Raw genomic sequence first — 18,519 nt, forward strand, 5'->3', positions numbered from 1 at the left:
AGTTAAATACTTGAAAAAAATGCTAATAAAAGGAACCCATAATGTACTAATATGACCAAGGGTTTATAGAATATCTCAAGTATTACTTCATTCTTTAAAAGGACTAGAACTAGAAGATAAAATACTTTAACAATTTGAATTATTTGAATACATTCTATGAATCATGAAAGTTACGGTGTTTACTGTAGCCACATTTTTTTTGTGTGTCAGAATAATATACTCGAGATAAGTTAGGGAAAAAAAAAAGTTTTCTGTGAAATGCTGAGTTCATTTGCTGTCTTTTTCCAAGGTGATTTAGCATGTAAATTATTTAAGACTCCCCTACCCCCCGTCTTTTAATCATAAGTCATTCATCCTTAGCACCTCTAATAGAAACTAGATTAATGAGCTAAAATGAAATTATACAAGCTGTCAACTTGTCTACTTTTCAGATGTGTCACTGAAAGCTTTTTTTAAAGTGGTAGGGTAAGTTACAGAAGTTGCTACTGAAAAAACATTAAAAATACTGACTCAATTAAAATTAAAAATTTTTAAATTATACTTCTTAATTCTCTTTTCTGTATTCATTTATTGGATAATCAATGATTAGCCGTGCTATTATAATAAACTTACATTAAAAGAAAAAAGAACTACCTGGTCAAAATCATGGATTGCATAAATGCAGAATTATTATTAAGCTACATTAAATGACTAAATCATAGATTAACGAAGAACAGGGAGGGCTTGGTTACTGAGTGTGAAACTCAGTAAAAACCAATTGCATAAATGTACTGTCATAATGTAATTTATACATATTTTTAAAATGTTAATTCTGTATTCAATAGAACTTAAATTGTTACAGTATTTCTCAGCATTTAAGCTTTCCAAAGGATTTTTATTAACATTTAAGTTCTGTTCTTGGTATATTAAAAATAATATGTACCTGTAACAAAACAAGCTGAAGATATTATCTTTGTAATTTTCAAATGAAACAGTAAAAGAATATGATATCACTATACTACCATGTTGTCTTTTAGGTATAAATATCTAGTATTAAACTTATATAGAAATAGTTGTGTTTTAAATAAACATAAAGAATGTAAAAAAACAAAAGCTTTTCTAGACAGAGAGTTGAAAAAATTGAGTAGTTCTATTACTACCTAAATTTACAACTCTGAATGATTCTATGCAAAATGCTAACAAGTAATAAAATGTAAAAATTTAAGCAGAGGCTTAAAATATGTCTAAAAGGGAGGCTATGATTTGAACAGAAGTACATGACTTCAACAGTGCTTTTCTTTTTCCTTAAGGGGCTTTTGTCTGTCTATTAAACTTTAGAAGCATGTTCAGGTTCTTAAAAATACTCATGGCACTTGTCAGAACAAACTAACATTTTAATAAGGCTTCATGGTGTAGTCCCAACTTCACTCCAAAAGCACAATTCTATGTCCCTCTTTTATCTTTGAGTTTGGCAACTTACAGCACTTTAGAAGTACCAACTTTTACTTTGAAGATAAACACATCAGAAAAAAATTACACTAAAGATGTATTTTAATGGGCTAATATAACCTACTGAAGGCAGATTAAAAAATAATCAATCAGAAATAAGTATATATTATTATTGGTTTATAAAGATTATGTTAAATTTATATAAGTTTTCTTGGCATACATAGCAATTTTACTATTTCTTTTGAGATTAAAACCATCATATTTAAACTTTAGATCCAAAGTAAAAACGTGCCGTTACAATACCCCTATTTTAATATTATTCTGCATTAAGAAAAATACTTCAATACTATTTTTTTCTAATAAACAGAAAAGAAATCAGATCAAAGAAATATGTCCTCCTCACATGAATTTGGATTACAAACTAAGACATATCTCATCATGTTTCAACTGTGACCAATTAATTATATCTGACAGAATGCCTCTGTTATAACTTAAGGAGAAAAAAATCAATTTCAACAAAATAAACAAGAATAGAAATGGGAATTTCAGACTTGTAAAAATTATACTGGCCAAGAGACTGCATCTCTAAAAGACACATACCCAAAAAGCTGATATGCCAGGTGTAGTAGCTCATGCCAGTAATCCTAGCATTTTGGGAGGCAAGGCGGCAGGATTGCTTGAGCCCAGGAGTTCAAGACAACAACTACAGGTCAATAAGTAAATGATGAGCAACAAACAGGAAGATGAATAAAACTGGATACTGATTTAAGACAAAGGATACTTGAAGCATGTGCCTAGCGCCATGAATGGTGCAGACAGCAAATTCTGATAAACATTCACAAGATACTGATAGAAGACATGGGAAATTAATGGGATTCTTTAACTTGTCCTATCAGTAAAAGTCCTCACCACACATCACAAAGTTGAGCATGTCAAGAATTTTAAGAACAGAACAGTGTTCACCTAAGAAACTGCCATTGTACATTTTTTTTTTTTTGGAAACAGGGCCTCACTCTGTCACCCAGCCTGGAGTGCAATGGCACAATCATAGCTCACTGCAATCTCAAACTCCGAGGCTCCAGGGATCCTCCCACCTCAGCTTCCTGAGTAGCTGGGGCTACAGGCACACACCACCATGCCTGGCTTACTTTTTAAAAATCTTCTGTAGAAATGGTGGTCTCTCTATGTTGCCCAGGCTGGTCTCGAATTCTTGGGCTTAAGTGATCCTTCTGTCTTAGCCTCCCAAAGTGCTGGAATTACAGGTGTTAGCCACTGAGCCCAGCCTGTTGCATTCTTGAGATCATTCGTTTTTCTAAAGATACCTACATGTATCTTGGAAAGAGGTGGTTACTAGAACAAATTATCTATAGGGTTTTTCTAATCCTCCAAGTATCAACAACAAAGGAGGTCACTTAAATTTCTTGAATAATTTTCTTCTTTAACCTCCTGCCTCCCCTACCTTCCCTTCATTCTGTGTCCTTTAAGCCTGATGTGCTGTCTAAACTGACTTCTCATTTTTTAGTATTACTCGTAGGGCAGAGAGGGACTACAAGAGCAAAGAGATACACGGGCAATAAATGTATAAAGTGAGTTTTTAAAAGATGTTTAGGTGACCACATATACAGTAATCTACATGACTGAAGCATTCAATAAGTACAAAAAATGCTTATTTCTGATGGAGACAGCATTGTGCTCATAATGCAATCTCAATGAATATACTATTATACTTTTAAAGAGAAGGCCTTTAAGATCAATTCTAATTTCTTGGATAGCACCTCCCTTACTATCATAAGTGGTGACTCAGTTTTCACCCAGACAGAAATTACTCACTATATTTCTGCTTACTGGTTAATGTAGCAGTCCCCAATCTTTCTGGCACGAGGGACCAGTTTCATGGAAGACAACTTTTCTATGGATCCAGGGGATTGGAGGATGGTTTTGGGATGAAACTGTTCTACCTCAGATCAGCAGGCATTAGATTCTCATAAGGAGCAGGTAACCTAGATCCCTCATATGTGCAGTTTACAATAGGGTTCATGCTCCTATGAGAATGGAATGCTGCCACTTATCTGACAGGAAGCGGAGCTCAGGCAGAAATGCTCGCTCCCCACACCCCGCTCACCTCCTGCTGTGCAGCCCGGTTCCTAACAGGCCACAGATCCATGCCAGTCCATGGCCTGGGGGTTGGGGACCCCTGGGTTAATTGATTTGTTTCTCCCTAGATTAGGGGAGAAATAAAGGGGTCAGAAAACTTTTCCCGCGAAGGGCCAGATAATACATATTTTAGGCTTCATGGGCCAGATAACCTCTGTTGCAACAATTCAAGTCTACAGCTGTAATATGAAAGTAGGCATTGACAACATAGAAGATAAACATAAATTTTATTTATTTACAAAAACAGGTAGGTATAGACCTGGACTTAGCCCACAGGCTGTGGTCTGCCAACACCTGTCCTACACCAAGAATCTTGGGCTCCAAAAACTTCTTTAATTCTCGTGATTCAATGGAAATCAAGTCACTATGTACTTGTAACTTCAAGTCTCAATATTTAGAACAAGTCTTTTTCTTAGTATGTGCAATGCTGTCCCAGCATTTTAAATCAGAAGAATAAGGAAAAGGATAGGTATAAGAGAAAAGTCTGGTTTAGAAGACAGCTCTGGGGAACTGGTAAGGAAAGACAGATATCTCTACTGCTTGGCAACTATAAGAAAGATTTACATACTGATATATTTTACTGACATGGCTATCTGATTATCTAGTTCTGCATTAATAAAATATGCCTTAGTTAATTGTTAAAGCTCCACTCTTGCTTGCTACTCTCCAAATCAGCTGAAGTTTCCAAAAGCCAATGTACAAGTTCATATTTTGCTGTTATTTCATTATTCACTCACACTTTATTTCAAAAGACAAGTGCTTCTTACTTAGGTAAAATAATCTATAATAACAAGACGGATGACAGGTAAACAGACAAGCCACAGAATGGGATAAAATATTTCTATCCAACAAATAAGTTGTATTTAGAATATCAAAAGAACTCATACCTCAATAGTTTGAAGATCAACAACACAATTTTTGTTTGTTTGTTTGTTTTTGTTTGTTTGAGATAGAGTCTTGCTCTGTCGCCAGGCTGGAGTGCAGTGGCACGATCTTGGCTCACTGCAACCTCTGCCTCCCGGGTTCAAGTGATTCTCCTCCCTCAGCCTCTCAAGTAGCTGGGACTACAGGCACGTACCACCACACCCAGCTAATTTTTGTATTTTTAGTAGAGGAGGTCCATGTTGACCAGAATGGTCTTAATCTCTTGACCTCATGATCTGCCTGCCTCAGTCAATTTTTTAAATGAACAAAGTTTTGGGCACACTTCACAAAAGAAGATATATATATGTATCTGGCCAATAAACACATCAAAAGATGCTTATTATCTTTAGTCATAAATTTAAATGTAAACCACAATGAGTTACCATTATATACCCATTATGTCTACAATCCTCTAGGCCAGTGAAAGCAAATGTTGGCAAGAAAGGGAACTACTGGAACTTGCTGGTGGGGATGTAAAATTGTTTTCAGAAAGGCCGTTTAGAATCACAACAGCCAAAAACGGAAACAACACAACCATCGCCAGGTGAACAGATAAGCAATATACAGCCTGCTTATACAAAGGAATTCTCAGCAGTAAGAAAGGAGAAACTACTCACACATTCAAACAACACGATGAATCTGAGAAAGCATTACAAACACTACAGGGAAAGTACATACAAAAGGCTGTGTACACTATATGACTGCACTTATATCAACTGATAGAAGAGGCAAATCATAATGACAGAAAGCAGATTAGTGGTTGCCTATGACCAGAGGCAGAGGAGAGATGGACTGCAACAGGGCACAGAGAATCTTCTGAAGGTGATGGAAAGCTCGCATCTTGATTAAGGTATTTGACAGGTGTACACATCTGTTAAAACTCCTTGCATTGTACACATTTAACAGGTGCCATTTATTGTACCTAAATTATATATCCATAAAATTGATGCAGAGACAAGAAAATAAGATTGACCAGGTAAGAGTCTAATGAGCAAATAACAGGACGCAGTCAGTGAAATTGTCACCAGATGCTAAGATTTGGGGGAATTATATTGGTATTTGCTGTTCTGTTTCATGGTTTCATTAAAAAAAAAAAATTACTCATCCGAAAATTAAAAAGCAGTATATAAAAAGAAAGTTCCTCACTATCCACTGCCAAGAGCATTTTCTGTGTTCCTCTGAATAGAATCTCCCCTCACTGAATTCTGAGCTTTTGTCCACCTAGTTAGAGACATTTTTCAGCCTCTCCTGCAGCGAGACGTTGCCATGTGATTATGTATGACCAATGAAAGGTAGGAGAAAATGAAAGGCACATTTTCCAAATCTCACTCAGGAAGTTAAAGGCTAGATGTCCTTGACCTTTTCTACTCCCTCCTCACTCCTGTTTGCTGGAAAATGCCAACAACTACAGCAGGCACTCTGGACCACGCAAGAGAGCCACATGTGAAAGATAATGTAATCCATTCATCTGACAGAAACGGTTCCCATTAGACTCCCAATGGTTCTCATGAGAGAAACAGAAATTTTCTTTTATTTCAATGATTTGGGGAGCGTCTCTCCTTGAAAGAGTCTGACATATATTCCAACTAATGCATATACGAACAGCTTTAATTTATAATCTTAAGAATGGTTAATGTTGGAAAGCAGATAATCTAGTCTACTGATTCAATGAATTATTTACAACATACTAGCAAGAGACAAATTAAATATCTCAACCTGTCCCCGTAAGTTTCTATAAAATTCCTAGAGCTGTTCAGGTACCCAAAACTATTTGAAACAATATTCAATAACAATGATAACTTCTGAGCATTATCCAGGGGATGAAGATAAGCATAGGTCAAATTCATCCAGGTTTATTTTTAACTTATAATATTTGTGGTGATCCTTCCAAACTCTGCATAAACTACAACTTTCCATAAAGCAATTAATAATATATGTCAAAGCCCCAATAATGTATATTCCGCTTGACTGATAATTCCATTTCAACATTATTTTTCCTAAGAAAATAATCACAGCAACTGTTCACAAAAACTTACATAATGGACATTCAGCACAGTATTCATTACCATAGGAAATACCAGGAAACAATGTGAAGACTAACAATGGGATTAGTTAACTGGTTAAATGATATAATATTTTATCAACAATGATGGAGATGATTATATAACAAGCTTACAATTGCCAAGCACTGTTGTAATTGTATGCTTAATACATATAATCCTCACAATAAACCTATGAAGTAGGCATTATTTTTGCAATCCTTTGATAAATGAGGAAACTGAGGCACAAGACAAGACAATAACTTTCCCAAGATCACATAGCTAATAAGTGGTAGAGCACAGATTTGAAGCCAAGAAGTCTGACTCAAGAGTCCGCTATATTGTACTGCCTTTCACGTACATCTAAGTGACAAAAAAGTATGCGGCCACTTAAAAACAAGTCAAAGAGGACAGGCGACGTGGCTCACGCCTGTAATCCCAGCACTTTGAGAGGGCAAGGAGGGTGGATCATCTGATGTCAGGAGTTCAAGATCAGCCTGGCCAACATGGTGAAACCTTGTCTCTACTAAAAATACAAAATTAGCCAGGTGTGGTGGCGTGCACCTGTAATCCCAGAGACTCAGGAGGCTGAGGCAGGAGAATTGCCTGAACCCAGGAGGCGGAGGTTGCGGTGAGCCGAGATCGCGCCATTGCACTCCAGCCTGGGTAACAAGAGCAAAACTCCGCCTCAAAAAAAAAAAAGAACAAAATCAAGGTTGTTGCAAAAGGACATAATTTTTCTGTTCAAATGAATAAAAATAATCTACCATAACATAAGGTACTGAGGTATAAACTCTAAGGTCCCTTACAGTCCTCTTACTCTACATAAATAGTAATAAGGAAAAGTACTTATAGCTCAAAATGCTGCATAGTAGCATACACAATCTTTTTAAAACACTAAGACTAACTCCAACAAAAATCAATAAATACTGAAAGTACGTATTGCAGATCACCTGAGTCTGCTTTTTAAAGTAGAAAAGTTAAAAGCTTCCTAATTACGTTTCTGCTACAAATTGCTTAATAATAAAGGCAATGTTGCCAGGTTTCCTTCAATAATTCTCCAGCCAACTACATTTTCAAGTTCACAAGCTCTAGAATAAAGCAGATTACCTCAAAGAATACCTCCTTTGTCAATCCTTACACAGTTATAAAACAAACAAAAAAACCTAAAGAAAATCAATTCAAACATTGCTTTTTAAAAATCAGATACAGTAAGAAAGTCAATCAGAGAAATACTACTCATGATATATATGTGCTTTATAATTACATCTTGATAAATATAAAATTCTCTTGTCCTAATCTCTTGTCAACATTGTAACAGTAATTTTTAAATTTTTCACATAAAATAAAAATAATAATAATTTCATATATAGTTTCAAAGCACTTCCTCACCCCTGACCACTAATTTCATCCACAGGAAAAAAACACAGTCAAATGTTTCCTGTTCTACCTGATCTCATCTAGAACATTTTGAGATGCCGTGTTATGCGTAAGAGTTATGTAACTACCAACTATAATGGAATGTTTCATCACTGCGTCAACTTATTATTCTTAATTTATGAGAGGAAGCTAAGATTAGTAACTGAGAATTAATTCCCAAATTCTATAGAAAAGATCAGCAGATATAAAATGGAACTTTAAGGCTACCTGAGTTCAGAGTCTCTTGTGTGACTTAATCCGGGCATTACTAAGTCACAGCTTTTTTTATTTAGAATTTTTGTAGTTTAATTCAGAAAACAGCATAAAATCAACAAAAAATAGCAATTCCAATAAAAGACCCATGAGAAGAAAATTAACCCTTAATATGTGGTCTTTAAAATAAAGAACAACATATTACACTGAAGAATTTGAGAAATTCTGATAGAAATATCCTTTTCAAAGACGTTAACTTCCAAAACTCATATACCACTTAAGTCATTTGAACCCAATTTTTTTTTTAACTAGGTTCACATGGAAATGAAAGCTATAAATAAGAAAGGAAACAATATAAGTTCTTCCTTTTTTTTTTTTTTTTTTTATACAGGGTCTCACTCTGTCACCCAGGCTGGACTACAGTGGTGCGACCTTGGTTCACTGCAAACTCTGCCTCCCAGGTTCAAGCAATTCTCGTGATTTAGTCTCCTGAGTAACTGGGATTACAGGTTGCACTACCACACCTGACTATTTTTTGTATTTTTAGTAGACATGGGGTTTTACCATGTTGGCCAGGCTGCTCTCAAACTCCTGACCACAAGTAATCCGCCCATCTCAGCCTCGCAAAGTGCTAGGATTACAGGCGTGAGCCACCAAGCCTGGCCTAAGTTTTTCCTTTAAAATTATGCCACTTATATTCAAATTGTAAAATTTACCATGATGAACAATTTTGCTTACTAACTACAGATGATACAAGCACTTTCTCCTCTGCTAAATAAGCTACTAATAAAATCCTCATAATGCTATCTTCAGTGAATTGTTCCATGATATCTAATGCAACCTTTTTCCATGATATCTGGTAACCTTAAAATGCAACAGAGAAATAAGGATTCTCAGGGTTTAGTATAGGAAATGGATATGGTTATCTACTGTGACACTATAAAATAAAGATGTAGAAAACACAGTTTAGGAAAACTATGTAGGCTTGGAATTAAACAATGTCTGATTCAGAGTTTTCTTTAATCTAAAACAGCATATGGACATGTACATACACAAACATGTGCACTCAAACATATATGAGAAGTATGCATATATGTATGTTTTATATAAACTATGCAGACGCATATATCTTCATATATAAAAACTAGTTAAAATTTTTAATAGAAGAAGCCAAATTTGGAAAGAAGCAACCCTTTCTAAATATCCTACTTTTAGGGAATATCACAGCTAACTTTAACATATTTGAGTATAAAGTACCCAAATTCATTCATATATTTTCATTCACATAATTCACTGCTAATTAAAACCATGTAGAAAATTAAATCACACAACAAAAATATTCTAGCTTCTCTACCAACTGCTTTAAGTTCAGTTGCAGTTCATTTTCAGAATCTTTTTTGGTCAACTTTATAGGCTTTAAAACAGATATACACTCCATTGATTGTTCTGTGCTCATTATTACTAAGCATTCAATTTGGTAGCATTCAAATACGACAGAGCAAGACCTAGTTTAAGGTGGCAGTTAACACAAAAGAAAAAATCCAAATTTCAAGACAATTATCTTGAATATCCCCCAGCAGATGCTAAAGTAAGAGGGTTTTTTAATCTTCAGAACTGGCAAGGCAGTTCATACATAAATATTTTCAATAGCTGGCATGTAATTTAGAATGAGACTTTATCATTAAAACTTGCTTAGCAAATTTTTTGAGCAAACTAAGAATTCTTATGGAGGAAAATCACCTACTATTTCCTTTTATGCTTGAGCTCATAAAAGTCTAAAACTCTGAAAGAGATTAAAAGGAAGTCTTTTATTTTCGCTGATATACTACTATAAAGCCAATGAGGAATGAGATGGTGACTGTAATTTTATATTCACAGATTCACAAATCCTTTGGGTTAAGCAAAGAGATATAGCAATATAAAGTTATTACATAACTGAATATATTTGCAACCAAAGAACTATCACTTACAACTAAAACAAGTAGCTAAATTGGTGTCTACCTTTCTCCCTCAAGCAGCCTCCTTATAAATTTTCTTGCCTCTCCAAATTACAAACTCAAAAGCAAAAGCATACCAAATTTAAAATGTTTTATTGTTTTCTCATTTTATTTAGAACTCACCATACATTCTAATGTTATAAATATCTTAGATTACCATTTTCAAGTGTCTGTGAGATCTGCTGAAGATGACACCTTTCATCAATATGCATACATACCTATTAATATCTCTCTACAACTCTCTCCATTTTTACAAAATAGGAAAAAGAGTCGAACTGGTAGCATATAAAGTTTTATTAAATCCTAATTTGGGCAACTTATACCTCATATCCTTCCAGTCAAAGCAGTAACTGGATTATCATCTTCGTAGGTAAAAAGCAATTATAACAAATAAACAAAATCACAATGAGTAAACACTTTCAAGTGAATATTTTTGAATAACTAGATTTTCTTCATTATATTTACTTAAACCATTACTAACCTGCATTCTGAGAACAAGAAAGCCAGACTATACAGAGACATAGAAACCAAAGTAATATAAAGTATCATCCTTAAATAATTCATAAGGCAGATATTTGAGTAGATATGTATCACTGATGTTTAATGATACCACATCTCTGAGAATTAATTATTCAATAATTTATATGTATGTTTATAGATGTATTAACAAGACGAGAAATAAACTTTATAACATTATTATGTGACATTAGTATGGATCCATGATGTCCTCAAAGTACTGTATTTTGAATTATAATAAATCCTACCACAGATGATGAATATATTGTGAAATATAGAATACCTTAAAGAAAGATTCTATAGTGGCAGACAATTAGAAAGCATTTTTCCCTTTCCTACAGTACATTCAAAATATTCAAAGCAATTAAAATTTAGTAAGAATCTTTTTTTAAGTTAACATTTTCTCCTACATGGTACAAATGCCTGGGGAAAGCAGAATTGAGTATGAACATATAGTAACACTTTAACTATCTATTAAAAATGGGCATGCCCAAAAGAAAATATAGAACAAGAGTAGAGAGAAACAGAAAAGGAAAAAGCAAAAGTCACATTTTCCTATCACATAGGGCAAATCCTATACAAAAAGTGCTGCTAGGCATAGTTCGAAACTGAAGCTATCTCAAAACAGAACTGCTTGTTACCCATTATCTGCAGCATTATAGATTTTGTATCATCAAGATTACATAAGGCCTGCATACCAAGTTCATCCTGCAAACTGCTACCGCCTACAGCAGATGCATTGTCATGTGATGCTTCTAAGTGGACACTCCCATTTCTCACCAGCAAGGAGGCACTAGCACTGAGCACTGCAGCCTGGGAAGGGGGGCGGGACTGGACTTTGACCTGGGCTGTGGACTGCTGGCCTTGCTGACCATCTTGAAGGCTAGGAAAAAACATGGATTGGGGAGACATTACAGGGGAGAAAAGAGAAAACAATACCTAGAATGAAGTCAATATAGAAAACTGATTTCAAAAAGGCACTTTTTTCAACATGACCTAAGAAAGAGCCAACAAACTTAGTACAGATTACACTGACAACTTAAATCTTCTGGCCCTTACAAATTTGATTTGAAATGACAAATGCAGTCAACATTAAACGTACATGTAAATTGGTCTTTTTCCACATCAAGCCAACTAAATTCTAGTGTAAGGAAAAAGAAAGCAGCAAAAAAGAATCATAAGTACATTCAATTTATGTGTGCTGCAGCTGGTCCCCAATGGATGAGCCCTATGTTTCAGTTAAATATGCATTTTCATTTATAGCCTTGGAATGACCCTAGAATTGTGCTTTCAAATATTCTGAGATCTCAAATTCACAATAAAACAAGTTTACATGTACTTGAGAACCAAAGAATCTTTATCAAATGCAACCAAAATAACAATCTTGAATTAAAAAAAAAAAAATCACAAACTAGTGCAAGAAAACCAGAATAACTGACTCAACCAAGTGAAATACAAATGGCCATGGGATATAGTTAGAAGTAGAATTAACATAAAGTGTTATCTATAAAAAGTTTACATCTTTCTGAAATAAGGCCACGTGATTTATGTACCAAGTATTAAACAGTTATGTTCCCTTAACAAATTTTGTTATTTCCTGTTCCAAACCATATTCCAGTCTCACTTACATGGATCCATCATTTTAGAAAATCTTTAAAATAATTTGGAAACTAGTAGTTTCTCAAATGATATTAGGCCTTTCTAAGTTTGAGAAAAACTTTTAAATACTTGGTATTTTGAGATTAAAAATTTATTTATTAAGAATTTTAATAAAAATAATCTAAATTAAGAGACTATATTATTCTTAACTCATTTTATACTTTCATATTTTTATGATACTATGAATTTTAATGTTCTTAGTATAATAGGCAAATTTAAACTGACAAAACTCATGAAAAAATGTTTTGAGTATAATTATTATTCTCTACATGATGTTCAATGCAACTCTGCATTCTGTCGATTGAAGTTTACCTTGAACAATCCCAGAGTCTGCAACTAAAATTATTAAACCTCTAGAATGAACAGAAGAATCCTACTTAGGATGGCCTTATTCAGTTACTTTATCATTTTTCATGAGTATCAACATCTTTCTAATCCTTTTAATTCAATGTAATGGTTTCTCTGGTACATATAAAAACAAACTAAGGTATTTCAGAATGACCACGAAATAAAAGGCTATGCTGAAACTTATATATATATCTTAAGCCTGTGGTTATGGAAATAGAATACATTCTGGAACTACATTGTCTGATACAGTAGCTTGTGACTATCCAAATTAATTAAAATTTTAGTTTCCTGGCCCTGCTAATATTTCAAATGCTCAGTAACTACATAATATAGCTAGTGCTACCAGAGCTAACAGCTACCAAAGTAGGCAGTAGTGAGTAGTTAGTATCTACCATGTTGAACAGGGCAGATTATAGAATATTTCCATCATCCCAGGGAGTCCTATTAACCTGCACTACTTGAGAGATTTCTCAGGTTTCTTTTAGAGCCATTGAAAAGTACACATTCTAGGCAGAGACTAGGAATGCACACAACATATGAAAAAACTAAGTCTACAAAATGTGAACTTGTCAGTCCTTACTGACATTATTTTAAGCCATAATGATAACAGTATTTATTTAATTATTTATTCAGACTGGAATATTTGTAGAATAGATATAAATCAAGAGATAATCTTGGGAACTAATATAAGCAGATAGGTTTTTAATCTTCCATACGTACATAATTTATGTTACTCTTCCTCAGAATCTATCTAAACTTATCCACAAACCTTATCAAAAAGGACAAATTTCACGAGCAACAAAATACTGAGAAAAAAATGTTTAAGTAGTTCAAGTACCATGTCTCTGTGTCCTTTCAGATTCAGAAGACAAGAGAATTTTAGAAAATATGTACTCAGCAAATTTTTCTAGCAATTTTTTAACCTGACATCATAAGCCAAGTTGCCATATGGTAGCTAGACATATTTTAGCATGAATGTATTAGAGTATATGCTCATCGTCAACATGGAGATGCACAATGGATAACCAATATACAAAAATGTTTTTAAGATATTAGACAATGCATAAAAATCAACTCCGGAATTTAAAAAAAAATAAAGAAAATTAGCCAGAATCCATGTGATTATAAACATCAGGATTTTAACTATCAAAGGCCAGTAATAAAATATTGATGTCTCTTGAAATCCTATTTTTACAATCCTTTAATGGAAGCAAAAAAAGTCTATTATTTTCATATAACTTGTCACAAAACACATTCCTGGAGGAGTGCACTTTATCCTAAACTAATAATTGGTACAAATAAATCTTTTTATACCCTTCCAACTCTATATCAAAACTACCAGTCTGAGTAAAGGTAGCAACTATTCTATAACACTGCAAAAGAAAAGGTAGAAATTTAGGACTAAAACTATCGCTATCATTAGCATCACTGACATGCAATCTTAATTGTTAACATTTCTCATATGAATGACTGAAAAATAGGTGGTCTTGGTCTTTCCTTCTCCTGTATCACTTAATTGGCACCTGATGCATTCTGCTTATACTGCTAGTTATCTTTCTATGTGTCTCCCCAACTAAAATGTAAAGTTTAAGAGTATGATTACATTATTCTTATATATCTCTAGATTCTAAAAAACCAAGAAGAGTGTTTTGAATAAGGTACAAAAAATTATAGTTGGTGGATTCATTTCTGAGCACCACAAAGGGACCCCATGAATTCCTAATCATGAGCTCTCAGTTATTACTATGATCTTATTTTATTACAGATTTTTCAATCTTGTATTTTAAAAAATAAATCTAAGAATTTAGATTTATAAAGCTTTTTTCTATTGATAAAGCTTTTCCCCCCTTCTGTGAAACGCACTGATGATTCCATTCCATTCCATTAACTAGAATTAAAAAGATATCACATTTAGCATGATAAATGTAGAACTCAATATTTGTATTATAAATATTTTAAATATTTGTCTTTTTTAGGCCTACCAACTGGGAAGTATTAGCAAAGGCCTACAAAACTTACCTATAAAGTTAACAATTTTTTAAATAAAATAAAATTCAGAAAATAATTCTGAAACAGTATATTCTTATAAGCATTATAAAATAAACGCAAATTCTCTTTGTATGAAAACTGATAATTCACTCCCAATCCTTGGGGACATATATTTTTCCAAGTGGCCCTTCAGATGGTCACTTACTTATTCATTAAAGTTTAAAATAAATTAGTATATTTACTAGTATTTATATGGTACTTGTAATGAAAGTGTAGCCACATCTATTCCATTTCTTTTTGACAATTTTTCCAAATTTTAAATGACATATCATCTTATATTTATTTAAAGATGAGATTACTATTCTGTACCTCACACTGAAGAGTGACACCAATATACTTTACCTGAATATTTTTATAATTACAAAACATGATTTTAATACATTGGTGTTTCTCCCTAATTCCCCACAGCTAAATTTTTACTTTACCCATGATGAAGTCAGCTTATTTAAGATATATGCAACCTTTGTACTAGGAATATCCTGGAACCTCCATAAAAACTATAAGCTGATTACTAAAAGACTACTTTTCAAAAACTATAATGTGAACTCTTTAAAAATAAGTAGTACAGAACATCCTCATTTGAATGGTGATGGATTTAAAACCCTAGAAAAACATGGGAAAAGTGTATACGATTCACTGGAGTTAGAACACAGCTCAGTAATATTCCACCTGGTAGAGGACAAAAACCTAATTTGTCTACATATGTTTGCTGAAAGGTATCCGGCGGGCTCATTAGTGGCAAAGAATAAAATAATTTTTAAAGACTGAAAAGCGAAAGTTAAAAAAAAAGTTTAAGACATATAAACATGGAGTAAGAAAGCACAGAAGTTGCCTTTGGCAAGTATTATTCAAGGGGCAAAAAGAAGAGGTTAAAAACAAAATAGAATAAGTAAAATAAAATGCTAAGCTCTTTCTGCATGTTGAAACTATGCCCCAAATCCATTAGCAGAAAGAAAAGTTACTTCAGGCAGGAAAAGACAAGGTAGAAAGGAAAAAAGAGGCAGGAAAAGGCAAGGTAGAAAGGAAAAAGAACAAGAGGGCTCACAAAGAGCAAAAGGCTTAGAAAAGGTTTCTAGGACAAGTGTTTCTTTTAAATTGATGGTCTTCTCATTTTTATATTTTAAATATTGATTTACTTAATCCATATACTTTTTGTCTTATTGAATAATTAATTAGGAACATGATCTATGAAAAGACAAACTTCTTTTTTTTTCTGAGATGAAGTCTCCCTCTGTCGCCCAGGCTGGAGTGCAGTGGCGCCATCTTGGCTCACTGCAACCTTTGCCTCCTGGGTTCAAGTGATTCTCTAGCCCCAGCCTCCTCAAGTAGCTGGGACTACAGACACATGCCACCATGCCCAGCTACTTTTTTTTGTATTTTTAGTAGGGACGAGGTTTCGCCATGTTGACCAGGCTGGTCTCAAACTCTTGACCTTAGGTGATCTGCCCATCAGCCTCCCAAAGTGCTGGAATTACAGATGTGAACCACCACACCTGGCCTTTAAAAAACAAAAAATTAAAGGAGTTTTAATTGAGCAATGAACAATTTGTGAATTGGGCAGCCCCCAGAATCACAGCACATTTAGAGAGATTCCAGGGGTACCTCGTTAAAGACAAAGTTCTTGACTGTAACGTAAAATCTAGGAAAACAAGCAAGTCTTAAATCTCAGGTGAGTATGAAATAAAATATTTTAAAGAAAAAAAGATTTTGCTTGTTTCAAGAACAAGGTTTTAACAAGAGAAGGAGTTTATCTCTTCCAACCTACCAAGTAGTCAATAGCAGTTATTTCATCAAATGCTCTTCCTTTTGAATTTAAATGTACCCAGAAAATAATTTGTAAAATGGTACTCTGGGACACAGAGGCTAATAAAAGTATTTTGTATAATATACGTACTGCTTAAGCAAGCATATATAAAGTATTTATAACCATTTTATAGGCAGAGCACAGTGGCTCACACCTGTAATTCCAGCACTTTGCGAGGCCAAGGCAGGCAGATCACTTGTGGTCAAGAGTTCAAGATCAGCCTGGCTAACATGGTGAAACCCCATCCCTACAAAAATACAAAAATTAGCTGGGCGTGGTGGTATGCACCTGTAATCCCAGCTACTTGGGAGGCTGAGCCAGTAGAATCACATGAACCTGGGAGGCAGAGGTTACAGTGAGCTGAGATCAAACCACTGCACTCCTGCCTGGGCAATAGAGTATCTCAAAAAAAATTTTTTTAAAAAGTATTTATAACCATTTTTGCATTCTTAAAATAAAGTCCAAGTCTTTTGGATGGATTTTTATATTTCTAATTCAGGGCATGGATTCATCAGATTTCATGTAATTTAGAATAAAGTAGTAACTACAATTTTAATGAAAAATTATCCACAATGTTATGAATGGATGCTTTCTTAGGACTACTGGAAAAAGTAATGATGTTTTTGTTTACTGCACTATAGAGCTTGAAAAATAAAGGTATATATATATAAACATGTGTATCTCTCTCCAGTTGACCACACTTCACAGAAGTTTTATATGTTAGTTCTGTCATTTACCAGATCCTGGTGATTATAAAAGGTACAAGTTTTAGGCAATATAAAATAAAATATATAATATTTTAGTGAAATAAAATAATCAAACTGGCTTATCAAGTTGAAGTCAATTATCGGTTATTCCTCAACAAGCTCACTACTCAATTTGTATTTTTTCATATTATATTAAATACTGTCAAAATATTGGGGAAAATGTTGCATTATTATTATTAATTTAGAGTGGGAGAAGAAAAAAGGAAAGCTGACTAAGGCCCATTATAACTGCCCTCAAGTGATTTTGCAACTTAAAATTGACTAAACCAATCTGATCACTTTGTTTAAATAGTGCAACATAAAGCATGCATAATGCAACAGGCTCATGGTCACATGCAGAAAAAGCTGAAAAGGGCTTAAATGTATAGGAAAGAACAGAAAGGAAAAGAAAAACAAAGCTCTTCAAATGCTTTCTTGGAACTGACGGAACAGATTAGTAGAGCTCTTACATGCATGCTAAACTTGGTGAAATTGAAAATACCATACCTTAGGGGTGATCCGATGAGCAATGTAGGAGGGGTAGGGTTACTCCCTGCATTGTGCCGGCGCCGTACTGCCTGGCGCCTAAATGTGCTGCGTTCACGACGAAATGACACTGCCTCCTCGCTGGCTTGTGCTGCTGCATCAAGACAGACTTAGGTCAAACAGGAGCCTAGGTCAGAGATGTAAATAGCAGCTGAGCCTGGCTTTCCCTTGACTTCCCACCCTCATGGGTAAAGTGAACCTGTCTAATTAATCCAAACTGTTTTCATATGAATACTGTCAATCTATCATATCAGGCAATACACAAAAAGTATCTGGCATTTATTTAAAGATAACTGTTTCTTTAAAAATAATGTTTTTGACCTATTATCTAGCCTCTCCATTTTTCTCTTCAACCTCAGTTTCCCTTTTTTTTTAAGATCACTGTTGTTTTAAATCTTTTCCTGAAAGTCTCATTTTGGTCCCATATTTCTCTCTTCCCCTGTTAATTAAATCAACTTTAAAAGTACAGTATTTATTAGTTTCCACTAATGGGAACAGAGAATTACTTTCTTACATTCATGAGTATAGTAAAAGCAGCAAAGACACTAAATTTCGCTGTTGATGACAAGGAGTAAGGCAGTAAGTTTATCTCACAGTACCCTATGCCATAATTTTGGCAGCATTAAATGAAACCTCTGGTTGTTAAGTTGCAAAACCAGTGTGTTAATTCAACACAG

At 34.1% G+C, this 18,519-nt stretch overlaps 1 protein-coding gene across 2 annotated transcripts in view; it reads right to left on the reverse strand.

The window, feature by feature from the left end:
• PCNX1 (pecanex 1) overlaps positions 1-18,519 on the reverse strand; it is a 205,961-nt gene that overhangs the window by 106,914 nt on the left and 80,528 nt on the right. The window contains exons 7-8 of one of the 2 annotated variants that reach the window (XM_017528758.2): positions 17,804-17,936; positions 11,389-11,573 (exon numbers count right to left, since the gene is read on the reverse strand). The exons of the other annotated variant lie outside the window; for it this stretch is intronic. Of the exons in view, the coding sequence (XP_017384247.1) occupies positions 11,389-11,573; positions 17,804-17,936 (318 nt within the window). The remainder of the gene's footprint in view (positions 1-11,388; positions 11,574-17,803; positions 17,937-18,519) is intronic. 2 annotated transcript variants of the gene reach the window in all.

This window comes from Cebus imitator, unplaced genomic scaffold (genome assembly GCF_001604975.1).
Source record: "Cebus imitator isolate Cc_AM_T3 unplaced genomic scaffold, Cebus_imitator-1.0 Scaffold54, whole genome shotgun sequence".
Lineage (NCBI taxonomy): Eukaryota > Metazoa > Chordata > Mammalia > Primates > Cebidae > Cebus > Cebus imitator.